At 34.7% G+C, this 21,009-nt stretch overlaps 3 protein-coding genes across 6 annotated transcripts; 1 reads left to right on the top strand and 2 right to left on the bottom strand.

Moving 5' to 3' along the window:
- Nucleotides 1–4,229: 4,229 nt before the first annotated feature.
- On the bottom strand, nucleotides 4,230–7,299 carry LOC107806774 (vacuolar protein sorting-associated protein 55 homolog). 3 transcript variants are annotated; one of them, XM_016631005.2, is made up of 5 exons: nucleotides 7,081–7,299; nucleotides 5,416–5,543; nucleotides 5,275–5,314; nucleotides 4,829–4,913; nucleotides 4,230–4,719 (listed from the first exon to the last, which is right to left on the bottom strand). In XM_016631005.2, exons 2-5 carry the CDS (start codon nucleotides 5,512–5,514, stop codon nucleotides 4,527–4,529), a joined length of 417 nt encoding a protein of 138 aa, XP_016486491.1. In that variant the 5' UTR covers nucleotides 5,515–5,543; nucleotides 7,081–7,299; the 3' UTR covers nucleotides 4,230–4,526. The 3 variants fall into 3 exon arrangements, with proteins under 3 accessions (XP_016486491.1, XP_016486492.1, XP_016486493.1); XM_016631006.2 differs by having other exon boundaries at nucleotides 7,054–7,206; XM_016631007.2 differs by lacking the exon at nucleotides 7,081–7,299 and having other exon boundaries at nucleotides 5,450–5,543.
- Nucleotides 7,300–8,530: 1,231 nt separating this feature from the next.
- LOC107806772 (phosphoacetylglucosamine mutase) lies at nucleotides 8,531–15,011 on the top strand. Of its 2 annotated transcripts, none has more exons than XR_012705956.1 (9): nucleotides 8,531–8,688; nucleotides 9,305–9,567; nucleotides 11,096–11,215; nucleotides 11,617–11,759; nucleotides 11,841–12,083; nucleotides 12,743–13,161; nucleotides 13,251–13,426; nucleotides 13,551–13,942; nucleotides 14,095–14,191. XR_012705956.1 is itself a non-coding variant. In XM_016631004.2 (9 exons), exons 1-9 carry the CDS (start codon nucleotides 8,628–8,630, stop codon nucleotides 14,758–14,760), a joined length of 1,677 nt encoding a protein of 558 aa, XP_016486490.2. In that variant the 5' UTR covers nucleotides 8,533–8,627; the 3' UTR covers nucleotides 14,761–15,011. The 2 variants fall into 2 exon arrangements, 1 of the variants encoding a protein (XP_016486490.2); XM_016631004.2 differs by lacking the exon at nucleotides 13,551–13,942 and adding an exon at nucleotides 14,606–15,011 and having other exon boundaries at nucleotides 8,533–8,688.
- Nucleotides 15,012–17,547: 2,536 nt separating this feature from the next.
- On the bottom strand, nucleotides 17,548–17,856 carry LOC107806770 (uncharacterized). Its single transcript, XM_016631002.2, has one exon. The coding sequence runs from the start codon at nucleotides 17,854–17,856 to the stop codon at nucleotides 17,548–17,550; it is 309 nt and encodes a 102-aa protein (XP_016486488.1).
- Between the last annotated feature and the right edge of the window lie 3,153 nt (nucleotides 17,857–21,009).

Consider the following 21,009-nt stretch of genomic DNA (forward strand, 5'->3'; position numbering starts at 1 on the left):
AATTTTACTCAAAAATTTTTATTTTCCCTCCATTTCCTATTCACCCTTATTTTAAGACTATTTCATCTTAAATAAAAAAAACCTCAATAAAGATCTATTTCTATTTAATTATTTTTTGTACTATTGGAGTTCTGCATATGACTGCATTAGTTTTTATTCTTTCTGGGTGGCAGACGAGGAGAGTTTCGACGCGCATTTCCTAACTTATATTTTCCTTTGTGATGTCGCCATTGGATACTTCTCTTTCATTAGATCATTCTCAGCTTTTTGTGTTCGAAGGCATCAGATTATGATGCCATATAATGCTAACCCTAAATATTATGAGCCAATCTTCAATATTTCTTTAGTTTTTTCTGTATTTCCTGTGGACGTTCAATGAATCTTTTTGTTTGTTGGCATATGAAGCAAATAATTTAGCGTTTGAAATAAATTTTTCAATAAATTATGCAGTCTATTTCATAATCATGTTGTATAATCCTGGTCCATAGCTTCCTAGATAGTGAATTTGCACTTAAGTTCATTTGAATCGGAGTTTTCCATCTTTTGTTTCCCTTTATATTTTTTTCATGAGTCTTGCTTTTTCTCGTAGAACTGTATTCTTCATACTGCTCAATTGCCTCTTCTGTAACATTTCAAAGAACATTTTGGGAAGATGTGAGTGAAGTTTACTAAGCAGAACGTATAGAATGCAAATTTAATTTGGAAGAGTTTGATGAATGACCACAAAAGTCATATTTCAAATAGTAGTTCAAAGTCACGCTTAATGTAAGAATGAGATTTCCAAGATCAATGGTCAGAAAATTGGCTTGTATTGGGAAGCAATGTTACATGCTTTCTTTTATTCTACTTGCTTGGGTAAAAATATGTTTGGAGCATACGTTACTTTGATCTTAGTAATGAGGGCTACGGATTACTATAAGACTAATATCATATACTTCCTTCGTTTACTTTTATTTGGCACGTTTTGACTTTTCATGCCCCTTAAGAAATAATAAATAAAGTGCATAATTTACTGTGATACCCATATTAATTGATGCATATTTTATTGGATTGAGAAAATGATTTGAAATGAGTAATAAATATTGTGGGTATAACAAGAAAAAAAAATATCTTCTCTTGATATGCATAAAGTGACAAGTAAAAATGAAAATCTATTTTTAGTATAAATGTCAAGTAAAAGTGAACGAATGGAGTAGAAGGTTTAGGGATGAAACAGAAGCAAATGAGAAGGAATATAGGGAAGATTTATGATGTTGAAAAATGAGTATTTTTCTTCTCTTTCCTTGAAAACTGTAGGTTGTCTTGTGAACATCTGGAATGAGCTATAGCTGGAAAGTATTCAATTCTACATCTAATTTCTTAAATCTCACTTTCAGTGTTCTTTTGCATTTTATTTAGGGTGTGTTTGGTATAACGGAAAATGTTTTTCGTAGAAAATATTTTCTTGGAAAACAAGTAGTAATCTTATTCATTTTTCGGTGTTTGGTACGCATAAACTTCCAAACATATAAACCTTTGAACTCATAATTTTAGAACTTGTAAAATTTCAAACATGTAAACCGAAAGATGAAAAAACTAAAACTGAAAATATATTTTTTTTTAAAAAAAATCGAGGGGGAGAGGGGAGGGTAGTAGGGTGGGTGGTGACAAAAAAAACTGAAATTTAAAAAAACAAAAGCCTTTTCTGAGAGAGAGGTGGGGTGGGTAGGCATGGGATAGAGTTAGGTGGGTAGGTGTGTGAGGGTGTGGGATGGGTGAGGGCGGGGAAGGTTGAGAAGGAGTTTTGGAAAATATTTTCCCTTCTCTTGATAAGGAAAATATTTTCCTCCAATTGGAGGAAAATGAGTTCATAAGGAAAATATTTTTCAAAATATTTAAACCAACCAAACATGAAAAAATTGGAAAACATTTTCCGAAAAATATGTTCTTTCGTACCAAACACACCCTTAGAGTCCTCTAAATTTGTTTCTATTAAGTTTTGCTGGTACAAATTTGTTTTCAAATATAGTGTAACTCTTCTTTTTTGTTTTTCGAGACTACAGTGTACGAGTGTTCGTATATTCATTTACAACAATATTTCTTTCTAAAATTTTACATGGAATCAATACACGGTTGTGCATGGATCGGATAGATTTTAGGAATTCGGATTCTAGAAAAGAATTAATATCGGATCGGATCGGATTTTTGAATTTCGGATCAAATTATTATGCCTCAAAGTTTCAAACTCATATGTATATTTTCTTTGTAAAATAGGCAGTACAGTAAGAAAAATTCATGTTTATATAATTATGAGAGTACTATGGTGCCAATAGAGCTAAATCCATCAATTTTAAAGGTAATAACTTGGAGAAAAATATAAAGAAAGTACTAATTATCCGAATTAAAGTTTAGAATTTATACATGCCCTAATAATTTCGGATTTCGGATCGGATCGTATTAAAATTATACCAATCCGAATCCGATACGAAATCCGAAATTTTAATAAACACAATCCGAAATCTGATCCAATCCGAAATCCAAAATCCAAAATTGAACGGATCGGTTCGGATTTCGGATATTCGATCCAAATGAACAGCCCTAATACACAACCATGAGAATGCTACAATATTCAATAACTAATATATACCATTTTCGAGTTTAGGCTTCGACGACTGTTTTACTGATATTTGTTAAATATTTTTGGTTATATTGTGATTTTTTTACCTAACAGGAGAAAATATTTATATTGTATAAAATGCATGGAAATCGTACCTCTTCTATCTCGATTAAGTTTATAACACGATCATATGACAAATTTACTAATTTTTGTAATGACCGCGCGAAGTGCGGAGAATTTCACTAGTTCTCTTACTAATATTTGGCTTCTAGTACAGATGTGACATGCACTTAATCCTTACATCACACAATGTACTAAGCTCCCGTTTGGCTATCGATTTTGGTTTCATTTTTTCAAAAAAAAAAATTATAAACATTGTTTGTTTATGAAATATGATCATGTTTTGGGAAAAAAAATTCAAAAATTTTCAAGTTCCCAATAACTGGTTTAGGGCGATTTTTGGGTGAAATTTTTTATTTCAGTCACAAAACTTTAACTTTTATTCAAATAAAATACATGTCCAAACATAACTTCAACTTTCAAAAATTATTTTTTCGCACAATTTCTAAAACTCTTTTTTTAAGTTTCAACTTTACATTGAATTTAATAATTAAACCTATCGGTTTGGATGTGGAAAGAAAAAGGACCCTACAGTTTTTTGGTGATTTTTGACAGTAAACACTTGCGATGAACTGAAGATGAATTACCTTTAAACGAGAAGTTTAGATGAAAATTATTAAGTAGATCAAGAGCAATTGGTTGGTTAATTTATGTAGATTTTACAATTCGCGTCATTAACTTGAAATGAGAATTGAGCTGTAGAGCTAGTGAATGTCTTGCAAATTGATGGGAGCAGTGTTACATTCTCAGTACACTATTTCACTCTGAAAGAAATAAAGGTACTCTCTCCGGTTTATAATAAGTAATTTTTTTGGTTGTTTTCACACAGATTAAGAAATTCACTTTTTAATATTAATTAGCAATGAAATTGACCATATTAACCTTTACTATCTCTTCACATAAACACTCCTAACACATACTCCAGCACTATTTACTCCAAAGGTAGTGTAGGAAAAAAATAATTAATTCATTCTTAAAATCTGAAAAAATCACTTATTTTGGACCATAAAAAAAAGGTCAAAAAATCACTTATTGTGGACGGGCGGGAGTAAAAGTTTTCAATTGTTTTTTAACTCATTTGACCGTCCCAATGAGGGAATAGGAATCATTGGTAACATACCAAAACTATCAACATTCCTAACCTACTATTCTTCATCAACCATGACACTCTTCCTTCAAACAGAAAAATTAAGGTAAAAGATTTTAACTTCTTTTACCCCTCTGACTGACCAAATAAAAATTCTCAATTTCATTACGCGAAAATAAAAAGATAAGGAAAGATTTGTCATGCTGGACGGTTTCATAAGGTTCAAGTCTCCAAATACTGATATTGATTTGAAACCTCATTTTCTTGCTGCAATTATTTGTTCACTAATTTCTCTCCATTCTCCACCAAAATTAGCAACCTCCAAAGGATTCTATAACAAAAGGTTGCATCTTAAGGGCCATTTGATTCCAAGAATGATTATGATGATTTATCAACTATTTTTCCCTGGATTAAAACATCATTGAGTTTCTTCAGTCATGAACAGAAATTCTGTCATGAAATTCTTCTCACAAATGGAATACAATTTCCAATTACACAACCGAAATTTCAATCAAAAAAAAAATTTATCCTGCAAGAACTATCAAACATCAAATGTAGCTCGCGCAGTAATTGTTGACTTGTCACAACCAATAATTTACAGACAGCAATATTTCTATCTACAAAACATAACAAGACTCAGACAATGACCATGTTGACAAGAATGGGAAGTTGAGGTTCCATATTCTGTTGCACGCAAATAGAGCAGGAAGCGTAAGACCAATTTCAAAGCATACTATATCCGTCCTCTTCATTCATCCCAAGATAACACAAAATGGACAGTACAAGCACGAAAAAGGATGAGAGCTCCAACGCCATGGCTCCCCAACCGATTACACCAGCATGCTTTAAGATAATCGGAATTGCAATGCTGCCAACGGTGGACGCTCCAGTCAAGAACTTAGTCGCATTTAGCCAACTGTTAATCAAGTCATTTAAAAGCAAATATGAGGCCTGGTCCTTGAGAAGAAGTGCTTTTATTTAAGATTTACTAATTATCGCATGATGTGCGTAAGAACAAGCCTCACCCGCTTCCAGATTCAGAGTACAGACTGGAAGTATCTGAACCAGCAAAGAACATCAAAGGCATTGGTAGAATGACATACATTATAACTACAGCAACAAAAACCAACAATAGTCAGGATCCATGATAGTTTACAGAGCATTTTTAACTCAGATATTTAAAAACAACAGATTTCACATGTTATGTCTTCTAAATGTTCAAGATCTCAAAGCTAAGCACAAAATTATGTAATATCTAAACTACACACCCCAACTAAACAGAAAGGAAATTTCCTTCTGAGACAGTTGAATCATTTTATATGGCCATCCTAAAAGCAGAGTTTCCAAATTTGCGTATTGACAGGGAGTAAGAGTGAATGGATGATCTAGTTTAAATTTGCACAAGTGGATGACTGGGAGTAAGAGCAAATGGATGATCTAGTTTAACCCAAGATTTATGATTTCAAAACACCTGTCAACATTGGCCACCAGTTATTGTACAAAGCACATGCCTGCAACACAATACAAGGAAAGCCAGATCAGGACAAATGACTACAATAAGAGAGAAAAGAGATCCTATAAACATAGGATATTAAAGGACAATGGGGCAGACCAGAATTTGCATTACAATGCCTCCAGATACTAACATTGCTAAACAAGCTAGCTTCCCTGTGTGCAAGCATTCTCTGAGATAACGTGGCATGTCCGTCATTATCTTGCCCACTTCATACAAGAGAACGGCTGCAGTACAGATTTTCAGCACAGTTTCAGAATTAGGATTTTCAGACCATATGATGTGGGTCATAAATAGTTTGAGCAATTAAAAATAACAGAAACAAAAAAAAAAGGAATTAAGCAAACTAAACATTTATGCCACGACATTACACATCCAATACATCTTTTCTTTCATGTAGGGCAATATGAGGATAAAACCCTTTTGGCAGAATTGTTATTGATGACCACAGTCCTCTGTTCCCTAAGATACACTCTCTTTCAAAGTTAAAAACTCCACACAGTTGCTTCAGTAGGCCATGAACTAGGCAGTATTACTCATAATGGATTGAAACACAATTTTATGCCAATAAATACATCCAAAAAGAGTAGTGTTTACTCTGGAGAAGAGAATTTGCACTCCAGAGTTTCTACATATGCCTTTGCTAATTAGAGGATAATTCCTCCACTAGATGCGTTTTACTTCAGAGCTAACCTTCCATGCTCCAAGAAGTTGCCCCTATGTCCATCTCCAGAGCATAAAGCAAGAGAAAAGAGCATTTGAAAGAATTGAACAAGCCTCAGAGCCACTGAAACCATACCCATGCCCATGTCCCCTATCTGTTTTCTTTTACTCTCTTTGACATATTAGGATCAAAGTGGCAATTTCTGCTCTTTTTTCCTTTTCAAAAACTTCATTAAGCAAAAGAGATGACATCCAAAGTATAAAAAGAAAAGGCAAAAATTTTTGGTTTACATTCTTAAATTTGTGATTTTTTCAGGTAATATGTCTTTATTGGATATCGCCATATCGGTGTCAGTTTAATGTTAATATATAAACTTCTAATTATCCTTAAACTTGAGTTTTCCCCCTAGACTTTAGTGAGAGACAGCGAGAAACTTGACTAGGAATACATTTGCTAAGTTACACAGATTGTTAGACCTACAAGTGGTGACGTCTCTCCATATTGAGCTATCTTTTAGGATATGCTCAGAGTTAGAGATACTTCATTTACATACAAATGCAAGAACGTCACTTGTCCATTTAGGATCTCATCATCCTACTTCGACATCCAAAAAAATAGAGATAAATGATCTCCTTCCTGTTCTTATATTTTAAGAACCTCGAAAAGATTCCAACTTTAGTAGACTTTAATCAACAAGCACGAGGACTAAACGTTTCTATTCAATCACTTTAATTCTCCATTAATCCTACATTTCTTCATTGATGCAGTAAACCTTTAATATCATTATTTTTATTTTTTATTTTTTATTTTTTATCACAGTGATATCAGGGTACAGCTTCTCCCACTTCAGCTGGGTGAATAAAATTTAAGAAAAAGTATAAAACCAATTTAAAAAAAGCCTTAAACTTTGGCAGATAAATTAGTTAGAGCAGATCCTCAATTTCAACACTAAACTTCTAGTCCTGTTCTAAAGAATGCCCGTAAAGATTCAAATATAATTAGCGATCACAAAGATTCTGAAAATATATAGAACAAATTAATTGCACTAAAATTAATGAGAAATGTAACTTTACGGTAGAAAATGATGGATTGGGGGATACCGATCACTGATGAACTAATATTCTAGGGTTCCGATTGCCGGCGGCGTTTGATTGGACAAGATTCAACTGTATTTTTCGCCGGAGAGCTGAGCCGCGACAAAGATGTTGATATTGAGCCTTGTCTGTAATATTTCTGATTTTTTATAAGGCGATAATAAACTATTTTGTTTGCTGAAAAGCCATTATTATTAGGGAAATTACCACTTGCTTGTCATTTTGTGAAATGGAAAGTGCGCGCGGGCAAATGTAATTTGTTAGGCTATTAAATCACTGTTCAATAATGATTTGAAATTGGTGCCAGATAAGCAACGTTGATGGCAAAATAAAATTACTTTTTTTATGATTTTATTTTTCACCTGGTATTCAGTATATGTTCTGGATCACATATAATTCAGATTCATTACTTTTGAGGTAAAATGCTTCTGACTTTAATTTCAAGGTTCAAACATCGGGTTAAAAGCAAAAGGGTATCTCTATAAACTTTTGGTGATACTAAAATAAAATTCCATTAACTTTTGACATGCATACGTAGAAGTAGTGACCTACTTATAAAAATATGGATAGTCGTTGTACATTTTCAACCACTTTCTTTGTCGCGCTTTTAAATTTTCATTTAAATAAGCATAACTTATACTAGTAATTTCCCTTAAGGTATTCTGCATCTGAGCCCAACAAAACCCTGGGCTTTGACTCGCTTTGCTTTTTCCTTCCGAAATTTTTTCATAAAATATTATAATTTAGAGTCTACTAATTATAGTTTGTCTAATTATTATTTGTACTTAATGTTTAACTGTTACCAATATATATTACTTGTATTCAGAAGAACAACGAATACAGTTTGTGTCTACTATATTCGTTGCGAAAACAACAAAGGCAACGACAACAGTAAAATCCTACCAGTGGGGTCTGGGGAGGGTAGAGTGTACTCATACCTTATCCCTACCCGGAGGGGTAGAGAGGCTGTTTCCGGAAGACCCACGGCTCAAAGACAATAGATCCGTAATAACAACATAAACCAAAAAAAATAAAATAAGCTACGTGAGAGACAACAAATAAATGAAAAAGTAGTAACATAAATAATATGCAAAAGTGTGAAACACAACATAAACCGCTAGCGGTGCTAGACAAAACGAAAAAACAACAAAGGCGAAATATAAAAATACAAATAAAATAAAATTATTTGAACTCAAGAACTCCGTTTATTAAACAAGCACTCTAACCAACTGAGCTGCGAGAGCCTGTTGCTCTCTTATTTCAGTTCAAAAATATTGATCTTTTATTTCATGAATTTGCTATAAAATTCAATATAAACAGGAATGGTAAATTTGTCGCGTAATACATTCTTTAACGAAGAAATTTCTGATTAAAAGTGATAAAGAACATATTAAAGGGGGTAAAAGTCATAGATCCAACTATCCGACTACACTTATTAATTAATGTTAATGAAAGACAATTGAATCACAATTTAAAGGGGGTAAAAGAAAAAGGGAAAAAGCAAACCAAAAAGCAGCATCAACTGAAACACAGTGCTCTCAGCTCAGAAAAGGATGAACGAAAAGCAGCAATCACTTCTGCTCGAATCCGCCGCTCGTTTCCCTCCTCCCAAAGGTCCAATCTTTCTCCAAATGGGTTTCTCAATTTCACTTTTTTTAAGGAAAAAGCAATAAGAATCACTAATTTGTCATAAAGATCAAATTTTGTTTTTTGGTATCCAAATGAAAAGAGGTTCTTAGGATGGTGATTAATTGATTGTTAATCAATTTTCTTTGAAATGTATGAACTTTATGAGTCTGAATAGAGAAAAAATGTAAAGCTGGGGATCAAGGTTTTAGTTGATTGATTTATATATAGCAGGCCTTAGCTAATACGGGATTGACGTGTAATTGTGACTGTTGATTGATTTTCTTTTGAAATGTATGAATCAAAATGAGTCCAAGTAGATGCAGAGTGGATACAATTGGTTCACAAAAACCGACCCAACTAGTTTGGGATCAATTTGTAGTTGATTGATTATTGCTTGATTTATATAGCAGGCGTTAACTAGTTTGGGATTGAGGCATAATTGATTGATTGGTGACTGATTTTCGTTGAAATGTGTGAACCAAAATGAGTCCAAGTAGATGCAGACGGGATACGAATGATTCATAGAAACCGATTCAACTAGGTCAGGATCGTGATGCACTTGATTGGCTGTTGATTGATTTATTTGAAAATGTATGAACAGGGGTGAGGCTGTCTTATGGGACAGCTGGCTTCAGGGCAGATGCATCATTGCTCGAATCGACAGTATTCAGGGTGGGGATATTGGCGGCATTAAGGTCGTTGAAGACTGGGTCAGTGATAGGTTTGATGATCACTGCATCACACAACAAAGTAGCAGACAATGGAATCAAAGTGGCAGACCCAAGTGGTGGAATGTTGACTCAGGATTGGGAGCCTTTCTCTGATGCCATTGCTAATGCCCCTGATCCCCATTCCCTCCTTCAGGTTTCAATCCTCTCGTTTTTTTAAAACACATATACTACGTATGCAAATATATGTGAATATGTATTTGTCTGTCAAATTTTCAAAAAAATGGAAAAGAAAAAGCTTTCATTTTTATAGTACTCTTGCGATCTTGTTCAAGTGGAAAGAATGCAGGTTAATGGGATAAATCTGGAAAATTTGAAGATTACCTATTTACAATATGGGCGTTAATAGAGCAGAATGAATGCTACTAGCTTGCGACGGAGACATAACTGATTAAATGATTGATCTTTCTTTACTATATACTGATTACGAAAGAGTGCATTAATTCACATATATCCTGGTATATCACAGCAATTACAATGCACAGCTGCTGCAACATAAGCCAATTAGAGGGTTTGAGAAATATGATTATATTACTGAAGTACGGGAATAGAAAAGATAAGGATGTTCTGGGTGAAAGGGCTGCTAGGAAGAGAAAGAAGGGAAAATGTAAACTGATAAAAGGGGATCATAAAAGGAAACTGGATGTTTTGATAAAAAAAATCCTTGATTACACTTAGCTGAGGGCAAAACAACTACGTATAGCAACTTTCACTTACTTCCATATGGAAGCTTTGCTTGATTGGCACAAACTCATTTTAGTATTTAAGTGAGTACAATATGATGTTATTACATAAATGAACTCATGTTCTATCAGTCCTGCTACTGTCTTTGTGTGGAAATATATTTTCTCTTTCTCTTTTATGTTGTGGTTGTGATTGCCAAAAGTCTCAAGCTTGCAGTTGAAATTGACCAACAAGATACGTAGAAAGGTTGGAAATCCCTAGAACATGTGGAGTTAATCTGAATAGGATAGGCATGGCTTGCATATTTTTCCATGCAGATTGAAGAGTGGGAAATGGTTTTGGGACATGAAAATATGGTTAGAACAAGTCTGAATAGAAGGATCGCACTTTTACGATAATGGGCAAGCAACGGGGTGTTACTGTTAGTACGATGACTATTCTTTCTTCTCTTCTGATAAATTTCTTAGAGAGTTAGCTATCAATATCTTTAGAGAGGTAGCTGCTACATACCACTTGCACACAAATTGAAGAATGGAAACCAGAGAATAAGTGTACAAAGAAGAGTATGACTGGCAAATGAAACAAATGTAGGACTTCTCTTGTAACCAGTCTTTGTAATTTTTTTCGATAGGTTGAACTACGCGTAATTAGTATTGGTAAGATGGATAAGGGGGCGGGGGTATTGTCCTATATTGGAAAAGAAGATCAACATTAAGAATATAATGTGATTCTGGACTGTTGCTATTGATTGAGACCCCAATAAGTAGTTTTGGTATTACTGCATGAATGTGATTTACTAGTGTGCTTATAAAGTGTTTTAGCTATGCTGATAAAGTAGTTTGACATTTACAAATGTCAATAAAGATTTGACTTTATCTTCTCTGTTTTCGCTTCTGCCTATAATCCTTTGCATCAAGTGATGGATTAGTATTCCGTCAATTTGCTAAGTTCTGATTCATTATATCTTGTTCTGGGAACAGCTAATAACTGAATTTGTGAAGAAAGAAGAAATTGGCTTTGAAGGAAGACAGCTAGCGGAGGTGTTATTAGGAAGAGACACAAGGCCTAGTGGAGAGGCTCTCCTTGAGGCTGCCAAACAAGTAGGTCTTTTGCATAGCTTCTATGGACATTGTTCACATTTCTTTAATCCAGTGTCTATCTGCTTCACTGCAGTTAAATTCAGGTGGAACTCGAGCTGCTATAGGCTCTGACTTTGTACACCATATTGCTTTACACTCCTCTGCTGCTTATCTAGAATCCTTTTCATCTAATCCCATTGTCTAGTTTACCTTTAACAATAAAAAAATCCATTGTCTAGTTTAGGTTTAATAATTCTCTTCTCTTTTCTGTGTCTTTTGATTACCCTTATAACTCCTGTTGGCCTTCTGATTCATGCATGAACTTGCAGAATAGAAGTACCAAAGGAACCTCCTAGTTAGATAGACCAGCATGATTTGCAGTTCAGTTGTATTTATTGGTAGCAAATAAATGTCTATTGAAGGGAATCACTTCAATCATTGGAGCAATTGGCACTGACATGGGAGTGGTTACAACACCACAACTGCATTGGATGGTTCGAGCACGAAATAGAGGCCTGGAGGCATCTGAATCTTGTTATTTTCACCAGCTTTCAACCTCTTTCAGGTCACATTAAGTAGACAATTTCTTGAAGCCTTTAAATTTAGTTGAGATATGTTTTAATAGAAATGCTACTGACTTTTTTAGGTGTTTGATGGATTTAAAGCCCGAGGAAATCAGCAAGAATGGCAACGATGCTACATTGGTGGTGGATGGGGCAGATGGTGTTGGTGGGGAAAAGCTTGAACAGTTTAAGAAGATGTTGACGGGGTTGTGTATTGAAGTTCGTAACAGGGGAGATGGTATACTTAATGAAGGTGTTGGTGCTGACTATGTGCAAAAAGAGAAGGTTGCTCCACGTAGCTTTGGTAGTGCCGATGCTGGGCTAAGGTTAAACATCTTCTTGTCCATTCCTTAATCTAGAAAAGTTTCTGTTGAACATTGTCTAACTGCAGTGTTTGGGTATTGTGAGTTTAATGCTGCATAAATATAATATGATATTCACTAGATCTAATATTCATTTGGATGAACGTGCAGCTACTTTTAAATATAAAGCAGAAAAGAGGAAATCTGATTATATCCTATGCCATTTCTCTCATTGGTGATAATGGTTTAGTTTAACTTGTTTTCAGTCATATGGATTTGTTAGGATCTCTCTTATACCTGTTTAGTGCACTTCTCTTGTCTTTCTTGGCCCTACTTAGGATGCTATATGCGTGTAGGAGTTACTAACCTGATAAGGCTTCTTAGATTGCACTTATGTGTGTTTCAGTATACATTTCGATGGAAAACTGACTGATAATTTAAGATCATATTTCTTGCATAAATTAGTGTATCAATTGTTTCCAAGAAGCATCACTTTTAGGAAGATTTTCAGTAAGAAGATTGTTTATCATATGCTCATATCTAGTCAGAGCGGATACATGTTATGGTTAGTATCATCTGTTGATGTGGTAATCTTACTATCTTTCCAGTAACTGATCAAAATCCTCAGCTTCCATGGTGAAGAGAAGTGGTAATTAATTACTTCAATACTCCTAGTGGTTCAGGTGTGCCAGTTTGGATGGGGATGCTGATCGGCTAGTCTATTTCTCAGTTCTGTCGAAGAAGAACAACAACATTGAACTCGTTGATGGGGATAAGATATTGTCTTTGTTTGCTTTATTTATCAAGGAGCAACTAAGTATTTTGAACGAGGGTGAAGGAAAGAAAGGAAATGACTCTTATCAAGCACGTCTAGGTGTTGTGCAGACAGCTTATGCGAATGGCGCATCAACTGATTACCTGAACGAGATGGGTCTAGAAGTTGTGCTTACCCCAACAGGAGTCAAATACTTGCATGAAAAAGCTGCTGAATTCGATATTGGCATATATTTTGAGGCGAATGGGCATGGAACTATCTTGTTTTCAGAAGCTTTCCTATGCTGGCTGGAGACTAGTCACAAGACGCTTTTATCAACGTCAGAAGGTCTAACCCAATCTCCTCCTCTGTTGCTGTTGTGGCCATTGACCGTCTATTTTTTACCACTTATTTTATCTATCTGTTACTTATTTTAGGTTCAGCGAAACAAAAGGCTGCTTCAAGACTTTTGGCTGTCAGTCAGTTGATTAATCAGGCAGTGGGAGATGCGTTAAGTGGGCTGCTTCTGGTGGAGGTTATCCTGAAATACATGGGATGGTCCATACATAGATGGAATGAGCTTTATCATGATCTACCCAGCAGACAACTAAAGGTCAGACTCTTGCACTTTGAGTTTCGTCACATGGTCTGCATAGTTTTTTTAGAGATATGCAACTAATAACTGCTTTAACTCCGAATCCATTGAATAGAGACTTCAGTTTTGCTGTTTAATTCAGTTGATTAATCAGGCTGTGGGAGGATGCTTTAGTAGACTGCTTCAAGTCAGTGCCTTATCTCCACACTCGGGCTAAATTAAAAACTGAGAGAAGGATAGTAAACAAAGAAGGAGAAGAAAACAGAACTTATCAGTCATACAACAAAAAGGTAGAAGAAAACAAAGAGAGAAATTCAGCTTATGCAGTAGCTCAAGTGAGTTACATCACATTCAGAATTAAATAATCAAAATAGACCCAGGTTCAGGGAAGCTCTGAGAAGCTAGTGATGTACTCTCACTATAAGTGGATGACTGCAATAAAGAAATCTAAACTTCAACTTTCTAGTTTGCTGCTAATGCAACTAGTTAACCTCTTCCCAAAAGGAAGAATCAACTTTACTTTTAAATGCACGTGTAAGTTCTCCAAGATTTTCTTTTCGGTGTGTTTTATCCATCATTTTGGAGTTGAATGTGATCTTGAATAAGTCTCTTTGTAGTTCATCTCATTTCAAAGAAATTACACTTTTAAGATAAGTGCTTCAATTCCAAGATCCTCCTATTTTCAGGTAAAGGTCGTTGACAGAACTGCAGTTCTCACAGCAAATGCGGAGACAGTGGCTGTTCAGCCTATTGGTATTCAAGAAGCCATAAATGCTGAAATAGGTAATTCCATCAACTTGCACACCATGTTCAGTAGTTAGTGCCAATCAAGCTTCGATTTTGTTCTCTTTGGTGAACTTAGTAGGTCGTCTGATTTTGGTAGCTGAAATCACCGGTCCATTGAATGCTCTCTCTCTCTCTCTCTCTCTCTCTCTCTCTCTCTCTCTCTCTCTCTCTCTCTCTCTCTCTCGTGGTTGTAGCCGGGATGATTATCTTCTATGGTTTCCTCATGCACAAAAGTCATGTTTGCAGCCTCCATAACCATGTAAAACTTAAATAATCAGCCTTTGAAAGTTAAAATGAACCGAGTATTTGTTGCAAGTGGCTTATCCTGATCAACCATATCAATTTGTGCAAATTTATGTCATTGAATGATCCCTAATTAGCTACTAAAACTGTATTTCTTATTTTATCCAGCAAAGTACCCCCGAGGCAGATGTTTTATTAGACCATCTGGGACAGAGGACGTTATAAGAGTATATGCTGAAGCAACCAGCCAGGATGCTGCAGATGCACTAGCCTCTTCAGTGGCGAAACTTGTAGATCAGTATCTCGGTTTTGGCAGTTCTTGATTAACTTACTAACGAAGTAGTAGTCAAAATTTGAGACTTTTAACTACTTTTTAGCAGATTTAATACTGAATATTGTGACAACAAATCATTGCCTTCTGTTTATTTTGGCTATAAGGAGAGGCGAACTTCTTTAGCTCTTTGTTTGGACGTTTTGGATCATTCCTTGAGTCCTTTCTTTGTAGAATTGTCGGAAAAACTTGGGGAACAACGTTTATTTTTTTTTGCTGAAGAGACATTGGAAACATTGAAGCTAATAATTATGTGCCTCAGCATATGCCACAACTGCTTTTGATAATACTATTTGTTTCCATTTATGTGACTTGCTCAAACCAAGTATATACATTTTCCATTTTTGTGACTTGCTCAAACCACACAATCTGGACTGATAAAAACCATTATAAGCCGATAATATATTAACCACAGTTAGTGATAAAGGAGCATATGATAGAAACATGTCATGTGTTCGTTAGTTTGGTATAAACGTCCAATGTCGGTAGATTCTGTGTTACAATGCACCCAATGTTTGGTTGGCAGTTGGGTTATCTTTTTATTTCCTAACATCACCTTTAGTTTTGAATTCCTCCCAAACGACAACTTTTTCACTTGAGGATCTTGTCTGGTGGAATGACAATCCTGTATTATGAACAATGGCCATAAACATTTTTTTTTTGTTTTTGAGAAAGGTAACAGATTAGCCATAAACATATACTAGTATTTACAACAATGATATAACCAAAAGATAATCTCATAGTAATCCAGATCAGAAAGAGAATCACTCCCTCCCTAAACCCTTGTCGCGAATATAAAACTTTTTATTATTTAAATTTTACGAGTGACATCATTAGTGAGGTATCTATATGAATTTGGTTCTATTATCTAAGATCAACAATATCTTAGGAGAGACTAAATTATTTATAAAAGAAACTATTAACAACTGATGTTAGGCCAAAATTCTATACTTTTAGCACATTACTCGCCCTATATTTTGTTGGTTTAAGTGAGTTATTGTGCGACAATTGCGCTAAATTGTGTTGTTCTATGTGTAGAAACATCGGAATGAATCATCGATGTTATGATAAATTTTTTTTTACTTCTAAAAGGCCCCAAATTAAAAATTGGCTTTAGGCCACCAATCTTCTTGGCCGCCCCTGTCCAGATGGCATCTAATAATAATGAGTTGAAATCTATCTTTCAAATATCTCCAGCACTAAAGGAGCCATATCAACAGGATTAGCACAACTCCTTCGGGGCTTACCTTTTCAGCCTCTGTAATGCAACTTTACCTATTACTTATTTGAACAAAAGTTTGAAAACATCCATATACAGTGATGCTTCTCCCATAGGGATAGCAGCAGCAAAATACTCCTCCCAATTAAGAGAAGACAATAAAAACTTTCTTCCCCTTCTTTCTATTTCTCTAACACAGTAGAGAAGATTCATGACCATGCATTGCATTAAAATATACTCTGCTTTTGATTAATGTTCACATATTACTAAATAACAATTTGTACACACATCATTCTGAAATCAAAATTGTATCAAGCATGCAAACACAGGAAATCAAGGAGTTATAGCTAGTTATTCGCCAGACTCAAAACTCTGACAGTACAAAGAACCACTTGGGAAACCATGGAAACCAAGGAAAGCCCCCATTGTGTTGCAAAACACATTATCAGAGTATATATGGTAGAATCATTATCATGTCCTACAAAAGAAAATTTGCAAAACACTCTGAATCTTTTTTTTTTTTTTTAATAAGGAAAAAACACTCTGAATCTTGTCACAAGAAAAAGCATCTTTAGATAAGCCTTTACAAACTATAAGCACAGCCAACTCAGAAAAGGGCTTACTACGAAAACTCAAATGGCCCAGATAAATTGTGAATATCGTTCAAGAAATCGTAAGCTTATAAGAATATTTCAACATACAGCACATCTGCACTTGGCTGCACCAAATTTCTTCAGTCTAACGCCAGCAGAAACTCTGCCATACTTCTTGAAACAAGACAGACAGGAAAGAAGCAAAAAAGAGCCACGTGAATACATTGCCTTTTGGTCTCAGATAGCTCTTTTTTTGATTGCTCTTATCGTCCATTCAAATGCTCTTATAAGATAACAATCCTGTTCAAAAGTAGTAGCATTTGTCTTCTGCGTTCAGCCCACTATCAAGTAATTGGGATAGACTGTATAAATCATCTTAGTAAGAAATTTCTTTTTATTTTTTCATGAGGTCTCAGGTTCATATCTGAACGGAGGCAAAACCAAAAAACACTAGGTGACTTGTTCACCTCTGCCTAAGCATTGGGGGCAGATTTACTCTGTAATTATGAGAGGTAGCGGGTACCAGGTGAATAGTCACAAGATGGCCTGGACACCATGTCATTGAAAATATTAGACCATTTTAGTTAGAACATCTATCAACTATGCATCAATCCCGAATTAATAGGGTTGGCTGTATAAATCATCTGTATCCATTCTGCGTTATTCGAGCTCAATCTATTCTAATATTAAATAAAATGGCGTTTCCTAAAACTAAAAGTTCTACACAACAGATAAATTCAAAAATCAAAATCATTAACCAAACACACATAGAAACAGAACACCAACATAAAATGCACTGAAAATCTACAATCTTAACATGAATTTAGCAACTAAATTAGAGTTTTTCATTAACCATGCTCAGTAAATTACACAAAAACAAGAAAAAAGCCCTTTTTTCAATGTCCTCAAGTGAAAAAAACAACAAGTCTTCCTCACAAGTTCCATACAAGCTCTTTCTTACCCCAATTCAGAAAACCACGCGAAATTGTGGTGCGTTAGACCCAGTCGCCGGTAAAATCTCCCAACGGCAGGGCTCAAGCTCATCAGAAACAGGACAATATCCAGCAAGTGTAACCTTATCAACAGAAGCAGCCACTGACCCGAACTCGAAAACAGTTATATCCGCCGGCGGTAGATTTGGCCGGGAAACCTCAACGGCTCCGTTCATGCCCGGAACCTCCGGCTTGCCGGATGAGATTTGGGGTTTCGGGTCGGGTTTCTGGGTGGTTTTAGGAGTTTCCTTTTTGTCGCCCTTCCACCATGATAGAATCCCCATGGCTATTCGCTACAAAAGGGTTTTACTGCACTTCGTTATGCGGATAATCGGATTTCTTCGATATTTATAATGTGACCCCCGGTTTTTTTATTGAGTGCTTTTGACAATATCCATTTTTGCACCAAATCACGAATTTTAATTATTATAAAGGCTATAAAAAATAAGAATACACATTATAAATAACTTAAGTGATAAAAATTGGCGGAATACCTAAAAATCTCCCTAAACTTGACACGGATTATTAGTTACACCTCTAAACTATTCGTGGTCTTAATTACCCCATGAACTTGGCCTTTTGAGAGCTATTACCTCCCTGAACGCTGATGTGACAAAGAGTGTGGGTGTACTCTCTTTTAAGCGTGTGAGAGTGAAGAAAAAATAAAAAATCAGCTTACAAGTAGATTATTTTTTAACTTTTAATTGCATATAGTCATATATAATGATTTATTTGTTACAACTATGTATTTCTTCTTGCTTCATCTTGACATATAATGTGGACTTTACTCTAACTTTTATTCCTTTTAATTTCTTCTATAGATATAATGTCTATTTGTTCTAACTGCATATTTATTTATTTATTTATTTTTGGGAGGGGGGTGTAATTTGTAAAAGTTTGTTTGGAACTCACATTTTAGCCAAATAGAAAACTTTTAGCAAAAATAATGGAGTACTAGTTGTGTATTTTCTTTTATTTATTTTTTAGATATAATAACTATTTATTTTAATTGTGTATTTTTATTTTCGAGTCAAATCAGTAAAAAAAATAGCTACAACTCCATTATTTTTTACCAAATAAAAAAGTATAGCCAAAATAATGAACTTGCAATCGTACATTCTTTATATTTCTTCTCTTGATGCAATGGCTATTTATTTTAACTATGTATTTTTACTTTTTTCAGTAATATCCGTAAAAAAAATAAATATTTTTAGAGCTCCATAATTTAGAGCTATATAAAAAATTACAATCAAAATAATAAAAATCAAACTATGTATTTTTATATCTTTTTAGAAGCCTTGACTATTTGATTCAATTGTATAAATCTTTATGTTCAGGTCTAATTCAAAAATAATAACTAAAACTTTATTATTTTTAGCCAAATAAAAAAAATAGCCTAAATAATGTAGTTCTAACCAAGTTTCATTATAAATATTATTAGAAAAAGATTATCTAAAAAAGTAACACGCTTAAAAATGTATAAAATATATTTTATTTTTAAAAAAATGCCACATGGACAGGAAAATCCAAGTGGAAGGCGAGTGCATGCCACTTTCTTAGGATGAGATCGTCCAAGGGGGTAATAGCTATCGAATAACCAAGTATATGGGGGTAATTAAGACCACAGATAGTTTAAGGATGTAATCAATAATACATGCCAAGTTTAGGGGGATTTTAAAGTATTTTGCCATAAAAATTTATAAGCAAGACACATTTTTTATAACTATTGAGTTGATACAAACATTGGAGGCTCGCTTCAGGGGTTTTGTGTGATAAGAAGGTGCGTGCCACCAAGACACAAAGGTAAGTTTTATAGAGTAGTGGTTAGACCGATTATGTTGTATGGGGCAGAGTGTTGGCCGGTCAAAAAATACCTATATATAGCAGATGAAAGTAGCAGAAATGAGGATGCTGAGATGGATGTGTAGTCATATCAAGGAAGATAATATTAGGATTGAAATTATTTGCGATAAGGTGGGAGTGGCCATCGTGGAGGATAAGATGCGGGAACTAGAGTGAGATTGTACGGGCATGTGAAGATGAGGCGTATAGAGCCCCCGGTGAGGAGGTGTGAGAGGTTAGCCATAGTGAGGCTAAGGAGAGGTAGACCTATTAAGTATTGGGGAGAGGTAATTAGGCATGACATGTCGCAACTTCAACTTACTGAGGACATGACCCTTGATAGGAGGGTGTGTAGGTTGAAAATTAAGGTAGAAGGTTAATAGATAGGCTGTAAGTGTCTCATTTTAATATCGGTAGGATTGGTATTAATCTCTTATTTTCATACCTTCTTATCCATAGGTTTCTTTTACTATATGTTGATCCTTTCGCTTCGATTATTTCATCATTCTGTCATCTTATCACCTTATCTTGTTGATGTTACTAAGTGTTGTGTCTGCTTCTTTTATTTTTACTTTTACCTTGAACCGGGGGTCTATTGGAAATAACCTCTTTATTTTCACAAGGTAGGGGTAAGGTCTGCGTACATTCTACCCCTCCCAGACTTCATTTTGTGAGATTATACTGGATTTGTTGTTGTTGTTGAGTTGATACAAATGTGAACAAGTGTTTTTTTGATAGCATGGTTTGACAATTCAATAAATATAAATAGAGTGGTCGTGAATTCTTTTATTAATATCCTTCATTTTGTGATTAATAGCTGTTGGGAAAAATTATGAAAAAACTAGTAAGAAATGTCGTTGGAGGTGTCTTCATGACATTTATTGATAATTTCCTACAAACTTGACATGATTCCAAAGTGGCCTTCTCGCGAATTTAGACCACTCCGCTTTCTCCTTTGGTGAAGCCCTTTTGTGGCTTAAGGGTTTAAATATTAATGAAATGATGATTGAATTCGATTGTCAAAAGATTCTCACTGCTCTTAATTTAATACCACCTATTTGTCTGAATTTGGTATTGTTATTGGGATTATTTTTCTTTAAAAAATCAATTCCATGACTTTGTCCTTCCATATTTAATTACTTAGTATTCAACTGCTATATTTTTTTATATTACCTTTACTGAATTTAATTATAGTTTAACACTTCTATAGAATAGTCAAAGTCAACTTAATATTTAATTAGCCTAATATTTTTCAAACTCCTCGGCCCTGGAACATATAAACTAACCCTCCTTTCCTCCATAATAGAGAAACAAACCCTTCTGCCTCCCTTCAACCTAAACTTTCTTTTTCAGTTCTCTGAATCTCTTTCAAATTTGATAGTCTGATTAGGCGACGGCGACTGAATTTAAGACTCTCCTTCAAATATTGATGTTTGTATTTTAATGCTAAATTATCATAGTCATTAAGTATTCAAAGAGTTGCACCCGGAACTTTAAAGCTGGAAATTGGCATACTAAAGACAGTGGTGCCCCCGTTGCAACATTGACATTACATTGTTTCAAGAGGAAGTGATGACGGAGTTTGCTACAATTTT

Source organism: Nicotiana tabacum, chromosome 23 (genome assembly GCF_000715075.1).
Source record: "Nicotiana tabacum cultivar K326 chromosome 23, ASM71507v2, whole genome shotgun sequence".
Taxonomy (NCBI): domain Eukaryota; kingdom Viridiplantae; phylum Streptophyta; class Magnoliopsida; order Solanales; family Solanaceae; genus Nicotiana; species Nicotiana tabacum.

Coding starts and splice junctions, on each gene's coding strand:
- LOC107806774 (XM_016631005.2), bottom strand. CDS start 5,514: ATGACGGACATGCCACGTTATCTCAGAGAATGCTTGCACACAGGGAAG. Junction 5,315..5,415: donor GCATTGTAATGCAAATTCTG/GTCTGCCCCATT, acceptor ATTGTGTTGCAG/GCATGTGCTTTGTACAATAA. Junction 4,914..5,274: donor CTGGTGGCCAATGTTGACAG/GTGTTTTGAAAT, acceptor TTGTTGCTGTAG/TTATAATGTATGTCATTCTA.
- LOC107806772 (XM_016631004.2), top strand. CDS start 8,628: ATGAACGAAAAGCAGCAATCACTTCTGCTCGAATCCGCCGCTCGTTTC. Junction 12,084..12,742: donor AGTGCCGATGCTGGGCTAAG/GTTAAACATCTT, acceptor CTAGTGGTTCAG/GTGTGCCAGTTTGGATGGGG. Junction 14,192..14,605: donor AGCCATAAATGCTGAAATAG/GTAATTCCATCA, acceptor TATTTTATCCAG/CAAAGTACCCCCGAGGCAGA.
- LOC107806770 (XM_016631002.2), bottom strand. CDS start 17,856: ATGGGGATTCTATCATGGTGGAAGGGCGACAAAAAGGAAACTCCTAAA.